Raw genomic sequence first — 14,739 nt, forward strand, 5'->3', positions numbered from 1 at the left:
TTAAGCGTTTATGTGTTTCATTTACATAATTTGTCATTAAGCGTTTATGTGTTTCATTTACATAAAATGTTGTTCTTTATCTGACCAGCTTGTCGGCGCTGCTGCACTATGTGCGCTCTAATTAAGAGACGAGTAAGACGTTGCTGGAGCCAATGGGAGCGAGTTTTGGTACGAAGTCAAGTAACAACTCGAAAAAGTCCACAGAACAACATCTGGCTTTTCAACCAAAGTGTCTCCTGATGACTGAAAACCGTTTTCTTCTCCATGACAGCGCGCGTGAGTGACGAAATGCTTCCGCCTTGCCGAAGGTGCTTGAGAAAGTCACCAGACTCCGTTGACTTGTATTCCAATTTAAGCATCCAGCGAACAAACGAACACGATGTCTGCGTCTAGCTAATTCCCATACACCAAACGGCAGCTTTTGTGATTTCAGCGGAATGAGACATCAGCTGCGATTCTAATTAACGTTGTGCAGTTTGAGTCATTAGAACGCCCCTTAGTTGGTCAGTGGTCCACAATTAAGATTTTCGAACCGAGTTCTGCAAAGGTTAACCTGTCACGGTCTTGATGCGCTCTTCCTCGTGACCAACAGTAGACACACAGATACAGTATATAATAGCAACTATGTATGGTGGCTTCAAAACTGTATATATATATACACAGTATATATGCCGACGAGGTTATTGTCAAGTTTTGTGCAAATGTGTGTTTTGTCAGGTGTGTGTGTTGTACTTCGCTAAGAGCGGAGAGCTCAGCGGAATCAAGGAGGAGATCCTTAAAGTCGCTACACCAATCAGCGGCCAGGACCTTTGGACCCTGTTGGTACGCCAACACCCCAGGTAGGAACCCCTGTGCCGTTTCCACGGAAACCGAGCAAGCGCACGCTCCATCTCTGCTGTTGACGGTGCTTGACGTGCATGTGCAGACTGTCCACCCTGCAAGGTCACGTGGTGCTGGCTGTCCGACATCAATACGTCGCCATTGACGACCAGCTGCTGACGCTGCAAGACGGAGACGAGGTTGCTGTGGTGCCGCCGCTGAGTGGAGGATAACGGGTGACGCACTGTTCAGTAATAATGAGAAGAATCAGTCACACTAAACGTGAGCACGTTTACCTTTTTCCTCACAGATGGCGATGTCAGAGGAGGTGAGGAACATCTTCAAGCTGAGCCGTGATTGGCTGTCTGTGCAGGAAGTGGTGGCCGCTGTCAGCAGTGCTTCCTGTGGCGCCATCTCGCTATTTATTGGTCAACTTTTGCTTTGATACGTCTGTCAGCAAATTAACATCAGCGACCCACACTTACCTGCCTGTGTGCACATGCAGGTACGACGCGTGCAGACGAGCTGGACGGCAGGAAGGTGATTGGTCTGGAGTACGAGGCGTACGAGGCCATGGTCCAATCAGAGCTGAGCAGGCTTTGTGATGACATCAGAGCGCGTTGGCCTGGCGTGACACACATCTGTGTGCACCATCGCCTGGGGTCACATCATATGCTAATGCTGCTACTTGGGCCCAGTGGCCACTTGTTCACCCCACCTTTGTGCTCCGCCTTTAGGTGGGTGAAAGTGGGAGAGGCCAGTGTAGTCATGGCGATCTCATCCCCCCACCGCCATGACGGTCAGCAGGCCATCCAGCACTTGATCGAGCAGCTGAAGGCCTGCGTGCCCGTCTGGAAGAAGGTGAGCACACGTCTGGGAGTCTCGCTGGCGTTCCCATGCTTGTGCTGACGGGAATGTCGTTGGCAGGAAGTCTACGACTCCCATGAAGCCGCCTGGAAGGAGAACGCCGAGTGCGGCTGGTCCAGTCGCCATGAAGACGCCACCCAAAAACTTTAGTCAATAAACGCCACGTTCATATGCAACTAACCTGCAGTGTGTGTCTACATTCTATATTAATCCCTAACATGCAAGATTCATGTGTTTTAGGGGGGGCGGTATACACTGATAAGAAAGCTGTTTTCCTAAACTGTCACTAAATTTGAATTTTCACAAAAGGGTGGGGTCAAAAGTGCAGAATGCGTCTTCAAAGACAGACGGTGTTTATGAGCCTTCTGGTTAGACATGTTACAGAACAACATTTGTAGACAAAATCTGCAATAAATTAAGGAGACAAAAGGTGTCTCACAATACTGTCAACACACGTGCACAAAAGGCATGCAGACTGAAATGAACACAACTCTCTGTGGGACGTTGGCGCCATCTGATTGGTCGCTTGGAGGCTAATCGCCTGTTAGCATAATTAGCCGAAGGGCCTGACGGCAGTTAGCCAACAATGAAGATGTGAGGATAAATAGAACAGCAACACAGCCCCCAAATCCCCACACCATGCACCACAACACGTTTCACCAACACGGACTATTCCAGAACACGACACCTTTTCATGCGCTCGTTTCCTCATGTGCACAAAAAACACAAGTTACTTTTTTTGCAGTCGACTTGCTAACCCGTAAATTTCAAAACTGCTCAGCGCTCCGTTTGGTCCGGCAGGTGAAGCAGCGGCCAGCGATGCTAACAGACGACACATGCTAACAATCCTGCCGTGTTAGCATGCTGTACAAGAAATCTTGCATGCATTTTTTTCTGTCCATGAAATCCCACCTGGCATGCTGATGCCCCCCCCCCCAACCAAGACGGTGAACTTCTACCTGTGAGCATGTTAGCATGTTAGTGGAGGTATTTGTTAACATTGTGACTGACAACTGTCATTTTAAGCCCCGCCCACCCCAAAGGCGCCGCACACACACATACACACAAAGTGTGTTAACATTTCAAGACGATGGCCAGACGGCCTGATTTTCACTGATGGAACTTTTACTAAGTTTAAGACGCGCTGTGATTGGTTGGGGGAGGCCTACAGGAGGCGGAGCTAGTCCAAAGTCTCGACTGGAGCACGCAGTGTCAGACCACGCGACTGTATGTTGGCTAGAGGAGGGGTGGCAGCCCATGCGCCAGAGGTCGCCATGGATACGTGAGACAGACACAAGTCACTTCCTGTTGGACAAGAAACGCTCTCATTCCATTTGTGAGAAGTGCCGACGTGGGCAGGAAGTATCCCGACATCAGCGCGCACCACGGCCATGAGGAAGACCGCCATGACGGAGGGGGAGGGGCCAGCGTGGTGGAAGGCACACAAGAGGACATGATGATGATGATGACGACGATTGGGGGTCTGGGGGAAAGTCAAAGTTCTGCTTTGTGGGAGGGACGTCTCCTCACATGCGGGAGCCTCGCTCCTGCAGGATCTGAGGGAGAAAAGTGGGACAGGTGAGCGCCATCCCGCGAGCCCTGCCCAAAGACACGCCTCACCTTGGCCTTCTCGGTGGGCTCGATGACGACGCCATTGGTGGAGTTGTTGAGCTCGCGGGAGACGACGCACAGGAACTCCGCCTGGTCTTCGTTCCCGTAATTGTACGACGAGCCGATGCTGATCAGCTGTTTCCACAAATGCACACCATCAACAACCACGCCCACTCTCAAAATACTTCAATAAGTACACTGGATACATAGTTCCTTAGTGTACTAAGAGTACTACGTGTTGTCCCAAAGGCTAAGAAACAAGATGGCTCACCTGCTCAAACTTCCATCCGTCCGACATGGTGGAGACCATCTGAGTGAGCTCCTCCTCCTGGCACTGCAGGACGCGATAGACGTGCTTGACCGGCCCCTGCACGAAACCACAGGGATTACACGCATGCATGCACACACAGGTGGGCTTGGTAGGCAATCGTACCTGTGATGTGCGGTTCTCATTGTCACGTATGCGTTCTTTGACCAGGCGGACCAGGGAGGCAATGTTGTAGAACTCAGCTTCTTCAAGAACACCTGAAGACACACACACGTCACGCATGCTCACACCTCCATTATACAGGAGACGTGCACGGCTGTGTACCTTCCTCGGCCAGGTTCTTGTCCAAGATGAGTTTTCCGTGCCGCAGGTAGTTGAGGATGGGTCCAAAGTAGGTGGGGTCCCTGTCAATCAGATAGGCCCCCGTCTGGTCCTGCAGAGAAGTCCAAGAGACCGTTTCCATGGCGACACGAGCAGGACAATGCCATAGCACCTGACATGCATGCACTCACTTTGTCAGAGTCCAGGTCGGGGTCCTCTTGGCACAGGCGAAACAGGAAGGACTTGGGGTCCCTGCACATAGTCTGTTTAGTGGTGATGAAGTACGTCCCGCCGACGTTCAGACGGACCCAGCGCGACCCCGGCTTGTCCGCCGGTTCGGACGGGGAAGTTGGGCTGCCCTTGACCGGGAAGCCGAACACCGACCGGGTGGAGGCGGCGGGACTGAGCTGACTGGCCCGAGGCGGAACCATCAGGCTGGGTGAGGGCAGGCGAACCGAGCCGCGGACGTCGCGGTGCTCCGCCTGCTCGACGGTACTGGTACCGCTCGGTTCGACCGCATGCAGCTCGGCCATGATGTGCTCGTCTAAAAACTCAGGCACGGTTAACGGTCGGCGGAGGACTTGAACACGCACGCTAACGACACCGTGCACTTAGCAACATGGCATTAATCAAACATTTGGCCTTCTGACATATTCAAACCTTCTTCGGAGAAAGGCAGTTCTTCCGGGTTGTAACGTGATTACTGTTTACTTCCGCTGTGTGGCTTTTCAAAATAAAGGCTAACACGCTAGCCTGCTAACCATTCCTGACAACCATCCTTCGTAATTTTGACCTATTTGTGTCAAGAACCGACTGCTCGCCCTTTTGTGAAAGTCAACAAAGTGTTGTTTATTACGTTTATTAGTGGCTATTAGATGACGTCGGCACTTGTTGTATCACCTATGGGGGGCAGTGTCGTCAACCTAACATGAAGTGTAGAAGAAGAATTCGACGAAGGCGCCTTGAACAAATGATAATGGACGTGAGGGGAAGGTCCTAGAAGGCTCAGAGCACTGCAGACATTGGGTTTGGAACGGCACAACAACCGACAGCAGCTTCTTTGTTGGTAAGTTTTGTGATGGACTCAAATCTGGTTAACATGATAGCTCGCTTGGGCTCCGAGAGAAGATGACGTATTGAGATGCTAGCGTGACGAAGATGATGACGTGGGGGCTGTCCTTGCAGCGCCATGAGTGAGTTTCGGATCCACCACGACGTGAACGAGCTGCTCAACCTTCTTCATGTGCGAAGAGGCGATGGAGCCGAAGGCTACATCGACCGCCTGCAGAAACACAGGACGCCTTACGTCACCACCACAGTCTCCGCCCACAGCGCCAAGGTGAGCCCTCACGTGACGCAGCAGGCCGGGCAGCGTGACGTGAACGTGAAGTTTCTCCTCAGGTCAAACTAGCAGAGTTTTCCAAAACGCCAGAAGACTTTCTGAGGAAGTACGAGGAGCTCAAGTCGAAAAATGTCCGCTACCTGGACCCTCTGGTCTACCTACTGTCCAGACTGTGCGAGGACAAGGAGGTAAGTCTCAGGAAGCCGAGAAGAACCTTCTTATGTAAGCACAGAAGTAAGAACCATCTTGTGCTTGCAGACCCTCCAGTGTCTGCAGCACAACGCTAAAGAGCGCTCGGAGGTGTGTGCCTCCACTGCGACCACAAGCGGCCCGAGCGTGGTGACCAGCAGCTCCAAAATGTCCATGCAGGAGCTGGACGAGCTGAGGAAGAAGCTCGGCAACGTGACGGCAGCATCCAGCGCTCCCATGGTGAGAGCATACATGTGACTGCGCCCCCATCCGTCATGTTTGTTTTGATGTGGAATGTGAGCTTTGGTCTGATTGGTCCGCAGTCAGCGGAAGTCACCAGGAAGATGCTGCGAGACAAACACAACAAGAAGAATCCGGGTCAGCTCAGTCCTGTCTTCCCCAGTTGGGTGTACGAGCGACCCGCCCTGGTGGGGGACTTTATTGCCGGCCACACCCCTTCCGCCGATCAGGCTGTATCAGTGGGTGAGTGAGTGAGTGGGTGTGTGTGCGTTGTGGGCGTGTCTAACATGGCGATGGGCCTGCAGGCACCATGTCGCTGGCCGCTCAGGAGCAAGTCGTGCTAGAAGATCTGCTCTTCGTCCTGGTCGGTGTGGACGGACGAGACGTGACGGCTCAACCGGTTTTGGGTCGCCAGAACCGTTCGTTCATCGTAGACGCCACGCTGGACACGTCCGTCAAGGAGCTGGTGAACCGGATCTTACCCGTGGCGTCGTATTACTCCACCGTCACACGGTCAGTTGGTCCCTACGCATCAGGTCTTGTAGGAAGAAGAAGCTGACGCGGTGTTTGACCTCCAGCTTCATCGAGGAGAAGTCGTCCTTCGAGTACGGCCAGGTTAACCACGCTCTGACAGCGGCCATGCGCACACTGATGAAGGAGTACCTGATCCTGGTCACGCAACTGGAGCATGTGCACAGACAAGGAACGCTGTCTCTGCAGAAGCTCTGGTTCTACATCCAGCCCACCATGAGGACCATGGAGATCCTGGCCTCTGTCGGTAGGTCACCTACCTCCATCAGGTGAGCTCTCCCCCTTCTGACTTCTTGTCCATGTGCGTTAGCATCATCTGTGGATAAAGGCGAGTGTATGGGCGGAGCAACGCTGAGTCTTCTTCACGACCGCACCTTCAACTTCACGGGTGACGCTCAGGCCCAGGAAGTGTGTCTCTACCTCACCAAGGCCGCCAGCGTCCCCTACTTTGAGATCCTGGAGAAGTGGATCTACAGGGGTATCATCAGGGACCCCTACAGGTAATGTCAGGGGGTGAGGTGAGAGGCGGGGCTTGGTGGAGCTCCGTGTGGACGTCTGTGTCTTGGTGTGTGCAGTGAGTTCATGGTGGAGGAACATGAGCTGCAGAAGGAGAAGATCCAAGAAGACTACAACGACAAGTACTGGGACCAGAGGTACACGGTCGTGCAGCACCGCATTCCCTCCTTCCTGCAGAAGATGGCGGACAAGATCCTCAGCACAGGTAATCTTCCAAATGTTCTGGGCGGAGGAACGCTCCAAAGGTGGGCTGAACTACGTCAGTGCGTATGTGTGGCAGGAAAATACCTGAACGTGGTGCGCGAGTGCGGCCGCGACGTCACCTGTCCTGACGCCAAGGAGGTACTGTACACGCTGAAGGAGCGCGCCTATGTGGAGCAGATAGAGAAGGCCTTCAACTACGCCAGCAAGGTTCTTCTGGACTTCCTGATGGAGGAGAAGGAGCTTGTGTCGCGTCTCAGGTACTGACCCACAATTCCCTCTCTCTCTCTCTCTCTCTCACACACAGACTTCCTCTATTCCTCTTTCTGCCTGTAGATCCATCAAACATTACTTCCTGATGGATAAAGGGGACTTCTTCGTCCACTTCATGGACCTCACAGAGGACGAGCTGAGGAAGCCCGTGGATGACATTGTGCCTCCCAGACTGGAAGCTCTCCTGGAATTGGCACTCCGCATGAGCACAGCCAACACCGACCCTTTTAAAGACGACCTAAAGGTCAGCAGGTCCACATTTTAGTGAACGTTCATGTGGTGTCTGGAGCAGCTCTAGAAGCACGTTGGCTTTTGTGTGCAGATCGACCTGATGCCTCATGATGTCATCACCCAGCTGCTGAGGGTGCTGGCCATCGAGACCAAGCAGGAAAAGAGCATCGTCAATGCGGAGACTGCAGATGCCGCCCTCAGCGGCCTGGAGGCCTTCTCCTTCGACTACATCGTCAAATGGCCACTCTCGCTCATCATCAACAGGTCACATGACATTCCATGGTGATGATGGTAAAAGTGATGATGTTGATGATGATGATGCCGAGCAGGAAGGCGCTGACGAGGTACCAGATGTTGTTCCGGCACATGTTCTACTGCAAACATGTGGAGAGGCTGCTGTGCAACGTGTGGATCAGTAACAAGGACTCCAAGCAGCATTCTTTACACACAGCCAAGTGGTGAGTCTTCCCCACCCCGCCCAGCCCAATCTGCTTCCCGCCTAGGTGACCTCGCGAGGTCGCTCTGTCGTTTGCAGGTTTTCTGCGGCGTTTGCGCTGCGTCAGCGCATGTTGAACTTTGTCCAGAACATCCAGTACTACATGATGTTTGAAGTGATGGAGCCCACCTGGCACCTGATGGAGAACAACCTGAAGACGGTGAGTGTGCAGGTCTCGTGACTCACCTTCCCCTTGTCGTCAGCAGAAGTGCAGTGTGTAGTGTGTTTTCACGTGCACACAGGCGTCCAACATCGACGACGTGCTATGTCATCACACCAGCTTCCTGGACAATTGCCTGAAGGACTGCATGCTGACCAATCCCGAGCTGCTGCGCATCTTCTCCAAGCTCATGGCCGTCTGTGTCATGTTCACCAATTGCATGCAGGTGCGCACACGCCGCCTCGCAAGGTCACACTCACGCCGTTGTTCCACACACACACACACACACACACCCCGTGTTTGTTGTGTGCTAGCGCTTCACGCAGAGTCTCAGGCTGGAGCGTCTCTCTCTGGATGCCCCACCCATACAGAACCAGGCCGAAGTAGACAAGAAGAGGACTGCCAAGGTAGTTGTCCTCATGTCAGTCACTTGACACTTTACGCTGTGTGCGTGTTGATCTTACTCAGTTCCTGTCATAGCACGTAGACACACTCCCGCCGTCAGACAGCGGCTTTGAGGCAGCCATCGTCAACTTTGACAACAACTTCAGCGTGTTGCTGCTTGACCTTCTAGACAAGCTGAGCATCTTCAGCACCAACGATTGCGAGCACAGCATGATCAGCATCATCTACAGGTCAGTGCACCCTCCATCCCCACCACCACTGTTGTAACCTCTGACCTCTCACAGGCTGGACTTCAACGGCTTCTACACAGAGCGTCTGGAGAGGATGGCGGTGGAACGAAGTCAGAAGTAGTATCATGATGTTCCACACAAGAACATAGAGCATCATGTTATACATGTGCTGTCCATCAGGGGGGCTCTGGCTTCCGTAATAAAGACTTGAAAGGCAGTCAAGTCGTCTTTATTCAACCTTCAAAAAGATGACAAACATTTGTCCATTGCACTGCAACAAACACACAACAACGTGAAAATCAATGTGCAACCGTGTGTGTGTGCACACACTAACGCTCGTAGCTTGTTTGGTCCCATCAATCATTGTGATCATGTCCTTAATGAGCAGAAAGGTGACAGGTTTCCTGTTTCCTGTCAAATGTTCAATCAGAATTCCTCAGCGTTTTGGATAGGGGGGAAAAAAGCACAACATCATGAGGGGTCAATAATAAAAAAAAAGAAGCCTGTGTGTCAACTGTTGTCTCTTCATGGTAAGAGCGTGCATGTCTGATGACAATGCCACCGCCTGACTTTAGTGTTGAACAGCGAGGAGGAGTGAGGGGATCCAGTGTGACCTACGCGTTTCTCTTTTTGAGTTTGGTGGTTAATGTTTCATATTTGGTCCAACTCCAGTCTTGGTCCTTCAAAGAGGAAAAAACACAATGTGAACTCTCTCTCACACACACACAACATGCCAACAAGTGATTACACGCCATGGAACAAGCGCCACCCACTTTCATCAACTCACATGATGAATATGATAAACGTGATGAAGACAAGACGTGTGCTCACCACGATGCTCTTGGCCTGCTCGTCAGCAGCTTCCTGCATGAGGCTGGTCAGGTGACTCAGGTACTTCTGGGTCTCCTGCAGCAAGCGGGGGGCGGCGTCGCTGATGGAAAGGTGGGAGTAGATTGATCAACACCTTCTACAAAGCATCCGCCTCACACAGGAAGTACCTGTCATTGGGCCCCGGAAGTGACGTGAGAGGGTGTGGCGCGCTGACGGGTGGAGCAGACTGGGACCACTGGGAGACTTGCGGCGGGTTGGATGCCTCCGGACTGGCAGCCATGGAGCTACGTGCTGAGTTCTGAGCCTGTATAAGACACAAGGCCATGACGGTCACATGGCGTCACACAGCCCCGCCCTCGATGAGGAGGACACTTACACATGCGATCTTGAGAAGGTGCCAGAACTCTCGCTGCCGCTTGATCTGCATCTGCATGACCGTGTTGTCCGCCTCCTTGATGCTCTCCAGCGTCTTCTCGATGCGCGGAAACAAGTTGATGATCTTCTGCTTGCTGCTCAGGATCTTACTGGTGGGATGGACCACATGACCATCAGCATGGCAGCAGCGTGCCACAGTGTGAGACGTCTTCTTGTACCTTAGATGGGTGTAGAGATCTTTCAGCACTTTGTCCTGGTTCTGCACCGTCTGGATGATGGCCTTTACCATCTCAGAACTGTCGCTGCTCACATCTGCTTCTGGTACTGCAACAAATCCACACACTTGTGAGCAGATCAGTCAGGAGTGAAGAAGGAGAAGAAGCAGGAAAAGAATGAAAAAGAAGGGGAAGAAAAATAAAAGAATTAAAAGAAGTAGTAAAAGTAAGAAAAGAAAGAGTGAAAGGAGGAGGAGAAGAAAAAGAAGACAAAAAGGAAAAGGAAAAACAAAGGAGACTGAGAAAAAGTAAAAAGAAGTAGAAGAAAAAAAGGAGAATGAGAAGAAGAAGCAGGACCGCCAAAAAAGAAGGGGAAGAAAAATAAAAAGAAGAATTAAAAGAAGTAGTAGGAACAGTAGAAAAAGAAAACAAGTGAAATGAGGATATGAAAAAGAAGACAGAAAAGGATAAGGAAAAAAGAAGAAAGAGAAAAGGAAAAAGAAGTAGAAGAAGAAAATAAAAATGAGAAGATGAAGAAAAACGAGAAAAAACAAAAAGAAAAAGAAAAAAGAAAAAGGAGAAAAGAAGAAAAAGGAAAATAAGAAAAAACGAGAAATAAAAAGAGCAGAAAAGGAGAAGAAAAAAAGACGGAAAAAAGCAGATGGAGGGAAAAAATTAAGGAGGTGAAGGAAAATAAAAAGGAGAAGAAGAAAAAATGAGAAGAAAAAATGAGGACATGAATGAGAGGAAGAAAATGGGGGATAACAAGAAGATGAAAAAGAAGTGCAGAATAAGGAAAATAAGAAGAAGGGGAAGAAGAAACAAAAGGAGAAAGAAGTGGACAAAGGAGAAGAAGATGAAAGAGAAGGAGAGGTCTGACCTTTGCATTTCATCTTCAGCTGCTTGTAGAGTTCCATGGCCTTCTCTTCTCTGGAAACACAAACACGCTTCAGTCATTCCTCCATCATGTGATGAAAAGCACCAATCAATCACAACTTCTCTGCGTGCCATCCAACATCCTAAGCAGCTCCTGTGGCCCTCAACAGGACCACTTCCTGTACATACTCACAGCTGCTCCATCTTGTCGCCTTGGCGACGAGCGTACGGACTCCTCTGAAGCTCCACGATTTCAGAGTGCAGCGCCATGATCTCATCATCCAGGTGGCCCACCTCTGCCACCTGCAGGATGACAGCGCCAAGTCACGTGATGACCGATACAGTGACATCATCCGTGACACAATCAGTGACCTGAGCAAAGGCCGCCGCACGCTCCTCGTTCTCTTGCCAGGCCTTCAGCATCTTCTCAGAGGCTGTGGAGGACATTAGAGGTTAGTTCACATCACGTGTCACATGACAGCCGAGGCCAGAGCTCACTGAGGACTCACAAATGCCGTAGTGCATCTGGTCGCTGTACTTCTCCAGGTCGTATTGGATGCTGCTCCTGAAGAAGTCCAGCTTGGCTTTCAGCTGCTGGGAAAATCCGAACATGCTGTTCTTGCACCTCGTTAGGTTGGTGTTGTAGCGCAGGAGACTCAGCCTGGAAGACAGCAGTGGAGAGAACGAGAAAGAGGACATGCCATGAGACCACGCCACACGGCATGAGGACACAACATGAGGACACGCCACACGACATGACAACACAACATGAGGACACGCCACACGATATGAGGACATGACATGAGGACGCGGCATGAGTAACACCATGTGGCATGAGGAGGCATCATGAGGACACACACACCACACGGCACGAGGACACGGCTGGACTAAAACCACACGGCATGAGAACGCAGCATGAGGTGGCAGCATGAGGACACACACCACATGACACGAGGACAGCCAGAGAAGCCAAGAGGAAACGGGGACATGACTCACATAGCGGCCCTCTGTCCCTGGAAGAGACGGCTGTAGTCATCTTTGAGGCCGCAGATGTAGCTGACTGCTTCGCCCCAAACCTTCTTGAGTGCGGCGAGGGGCAGCTGTGTTCGGGCCTCCTGGACTGAAAGCAGATGGCAGCGATGAGCACGGCAGCCATCGACCTTGTGAACTCTCATCTTCTACTCACCAATGGTGTTGACCTTATCGGGCAGCTGTCTGGCGCTGAACGGGCCCGAGTACTCGGTGGCGCTCTTGTCAAACAAGTAGACAATGTACGAGTCCCAGCCTCGCTGCGGGAAAAGAGAAATGCTTTTAACGAAACATTGTCGCGAGGTGGGCAGAGCCACCGGGTAGCACACGTACCACACCATCGAGGACGCACTGCGCCGCCGGCTTGCGAGGGTCCAGAGACACGCCCGTCTCCTGCAGCAGCTCCTGGCGGACCACGTCAATCCCGCTCTCGGCCTGGATGCGCTTCTGGAGACTGTGCAGGGACTCATCTGGTGCCAGCTGGAAGGAGTGCACCTGGGCCGTGGTCATGTTGAGGACGTGGACCACCTAAAGACAGATGGGACTCTAAAGGTTCTACGGCAGAGGAGAAGGTGGAGAAGGTGCACGTGCGCCACCTTCATGCTAAGAATCTGATCCAAAAGCTCAAAGCAGAGCGGCTTCCTGCTGTCGGGATGGACTCCGCCTCCTCTCTGGACTGGGTCCCACTTGAGCATGAGTTGGAGCAGAGCCTCCATGGGCTCAAGCAGCGTCCTGCAAGGAGGACACTTTCAGACCCATGTTGTCACAAGGGAAACCAGACCCGTCGGCGGGGTTGCACCTGCTCAGGTTGTTGGGGTACGGAAGACGTGTGGAGAAGCGGATTTCTCCGTTGGGTTCCTCCACTGCCACGATGTCTTTTGGACCTTTGTTCCGCACTTTGCTGGCCCTGTCGCCCAACAACAAGCGGTTAACAGTCTGAGGCGCCGTCCACCATGTGCGGGTCCTAACTCACCACTGCACAGGCTGCAGGTTGTGCAGAAAGGGCCGGAACCCGCAGGAGCACTCAAAGATCATGGTGCCGAAGCTCCAGTAGTCCACGCTGACCGTGTACGCTTTGTTCTCAAACAACTCAGGCGCCTGCGTGCACCAACATAACCCTCAGAACTCGACCACCACAAGAAAGACGAAGATGAGGATGTTCGCACCAGGTACTGCAGCGTGCCCACAAACGATGTGCAGAGACTGCCCTGGTCCAGGTCTTTAGCGTAGCCCAAGTCGATGATCTTGTGGACCAGCTACACATGAAGTGACAACATGTCTGAGCAGACCTCGACGCCACCAACTCAAAGCCAAGTGGCTTACCTTCCCGTTGGTTTCCTGCAGCACAATGTTCTCCGGTTTCAGGTCTCGATGAATGATCTTGTTCTCGTGCAGATACTGGATGCCGGAACCTGCACAGTTGCGGTCGGCATGTCAGTATCAAGACTCAGGAGTAGCTACTTAAGAGACTGCACGTACCAACGTCGTTGAGTAAGGACAGAACCTCGCTCTCCTTCAGCCCGCAGCAGTTCTCAGGTCTGCTCAGAACCTGCAGGCAAAGGTCAAATCCACACACAAAGTAATCTGATAACATGCGGCGCTGCACCTGGAGGCCTTGAAACAGGAAACGATGGCACCACCTTCCTCAAGTCCCCACGCGAGCAGAACTCCATGGCAAGCAGCGGCAGGTCGTTCATGGCGATCAACTTCATTTCTTCTGGAACGTCCCGTGCCGTCACCACGTTGATGTGGTTCAACCTGAGCCGCAGAGTCAGAAGGAACGTGACGGGTCCAAAGTTTAAGAGGTCAAACTACTAACTTCTTCATGATCTGGATCTCTCGACTCCAACGGTCCTTGTTCCTTGGCGTCAGCTCCAGTCGGCACATCTTCACCGCCAGCTTCTCGCCACTCGCCTACAAAACACATTAACAAATCTGTATCCAGATGTACCGACACCAAACAGCAACACATCTGGATACAGATGTGCTGTCTGTATCGATACCACACAACGCATCTGGATCCAGATGTACCGTCACGGGCGGGTCCACACTCACTTGATGCTGGTAGAGGTAAACGTGGGCGAAGCCTCCCATTCCCAGCCGCTCTTTCAGCTCCCAGTCCCCGCAGTTCTGGTTCTGCCTGAACGGAGGTTTCTCCATGGTGCTCCCACAACCTGAACCAGAGAGTAGACAGTGACACCGTGCTTCCTTCCATTGTCAGCGAGCACAGGATCCGACTACATCCTGGATGCGCTGTCAATCATTGAGCAATTGAGCCAACATTCGGTGACACAATGACGCTGACAAGCGTTTTTTGTTACATCACGTTCGAAGATGGAAATGAAAACAGTAATATAAAAACTTGAACATGTTCTTGATGTTGCCTACGTTGCTAACTGCTAGCTAAAGCTAGCGTCAACAACGGAGTGCGCCCCCGGACGTAGACGGCGCCCGCCGTGTGCTAACGATCAGGAAGCGGAGACCAAGTGTGTAATCGGTGCTCGTTGGGGTTGACAAACGTCGAAAAACACTCACGTCGTCCTACATGAGACACGTCCACTTGTTTACACGTTCAAACACCGCCAGTGTGGACGCTCTTGCGTGACGTCATCAGCCCCCGCGGCCTTCAAAGTGAAAGCGAGTCGCATTCAACAACGCAAATCACAACACTTTTTGCTCTTCATAAAATATGAGTAAATGTATCAAAACACGT

At 52.0% G+C, this 14,739-nt stretch overlaps 4 protein-coding genes across 9 annotated transcripts; 2 read left to right on the top strand and 2 right to left on the bottom strand.

Moving 5' to 3' along the window:
- Positions 1-155: 155 nt before the first annotated feature.
- Positions 156-1,885, top strand: LOC129170473 (molybdopterin synthase catalytic subunit 2). Of its 3 annotated transcripts, XM_054758134.1 has the most exons (7): positions 156-308; positions 718-839; positions 926-1,055; positions 1,130-1,247; positions 1,325-1,481; positions 1,557-1,680; positions 1,747-1,885. In XM_054758134.1, the coding sequence occupies exons 4-7, from the start codon at positions 1,130-1,132 to the stop codon at positions 1,834-1,836; spliced, it is 489 nt and encodes a 162-aa protein (XP_054614109.1). In that variant the 5' UTR covers positions 156-308; positions 718-839; positions 926-1,055; the 3' UTR covers positions 1,837-1,885. The 3 variants fall into 3 exon arrangements, with proteins under 3 accessions (XP_054614109.1, XP_054614091.1, XP_054614101.1); XM_054758116.1 differs by having other exon boundaries at positions 1,325-1,680; XM_054758126.1 differs by lacking the exons at positions 156-308; positions 718-839; positions 926-1,055 and having other exon boundaries at positions 1,060-1,247; positions 1,325-1,680.
- A 96-nt stretch (positions 1,886-1,981) lies between these two features.
- On the bottom strand, positions 1,982-7,867 carry kctd2 (potassium channel tetramerization domain containing 2). Its single transcript, XM_054758103.1, has 6 exons — positions 4,078-7,867; positions 3,890-3,998; positions 3,731-3,822; positions 3,569-3,664; positions 3,307-3,432; positions 1,982-3,242 (listed from the first exon to the last, which is right to left on the bottom strand). Exons 1-6 carry the CDS (start codon positions 4,417-4,419, stop codon positions 3,213-3,215), a joined length of 795 nt encoding a protein of 264 aa, XP_054614078.1. The 5' UTR covers positions 4,420-7,867; the 3' UTR covers positions 1,982-3,212.
- tubgcp2 (tubulin, gamma complex associated protein 2) lies at positions 4,612-8,941 on the top strand. Its single transcript, XM_054757832.1, has 18 exons — positions 4,612-4,952; positions 5,072-5,225; positions 5,288-5,416; positions 5,487-5,657; positions 5,741-5,900; positions 5,963-6,170; positions 6,236-6,435; positions 6,499-6,688; positions 6,764-6,909; positions 6,985-7,165; positions 7,242-7,422; positions 7,501-7,673; positions 7,739-7,867; positions 7,945-8,065; positions 8,148-8,291; positions 8,380-8,472; positions 8,546-8,700; positions 8,755-8,941. Exons 2-18 carry the CDS (start codon positions 5,076-5,078, stop codon positions 8,819-8,821), a joined length of 2,598 nt encoding a protein of 865 aa, XP_054613807.1. The 5' UTR covers positions 4,612-4,952; positions 5,072-5,075; the 3' UTR covers positions 8,822-8,941.
- LOC129170383 (inhibitor of nuclear factor kappa-B kinase subunit alpha-like) lies at positions 8,006-14,653 on the bottom strand. 4 transcript variants are annotated; one of them, XR_008566590.1, is made up of 23 exons: positions 14,562-14,651; positions 14,082-14,200; positions 13,846-13,940; positions 13,667-13,784; positions 13,506-13,575; positions 13,350-13,438; positions 13,193-13,282; positions 13,000-13,124; positions 12,826-12,933; positions 12,623-12,758; positions 12,360-12,554; positions 12,184-12,286; positions 11,994-12,117; positions 11,507-11,658; positions 11,370-11,431; positions 11,191-11,300; positions 11,002-11,051; positions 10,125-10,230; positions 9,908-10,055; positions 9,699-9,835; positions 9,532-9,631; positions 9,031-9,380; positions 8,006-8,938 (listed from the first exon to the last, which is right to left on the bottom strand). XR_008566590.1 is itself a non-coding variant. In XM_054757867.1 (22 exons), the coding sequence occupies exons 2-22, from the start codon at positions 14,184-14,186 to the stop codon at positions 9,315-9,317; spliced, it is 2,289 nt and encodes a 762-aa protein (XP_054613842.1). In that variant the 5' UTR covers positions 14,187-14,200; positions 14,562-14,651; the 3' UTR covers positions 8,884-9,314. The 4 variants fall into 4 exon arrangements, 2 of the variants coding, with proteins under 2 accessions (XP_054613842.1, XP_054613851.1); XM_054757867.1 differs by having other exon boundaries at positions 8,884-9,380; XM_054757876.1 differs by lacking the exon at positions 14,562-14,651 and having other exon boundaries at positions 8,884-9,380; positions 13,846-13,998.
- Between the last annotated feature and the right edge of the window lie 86 nt (positions 14,654-14,739).

The sequence above is a fragment of the Dunckerocampus dactyliophorus genome, chromosome 2 (genome assembly GCF_027744805.1).
Source record: "Dunckerocampus dactyliophorus isolate RoL2022-P2 chromosome 2, RoL_Ddac_1.1, whole genome shotgun sequence".
NCBI classification, from domain to species: domain Eukaryota; kingdom Metazoa; phylum Chordata; class Actinopteri; order Syngnathiformes; family Syngnathidae; genus Dunckerocampus; species Dunckerocampus dactyliophorus.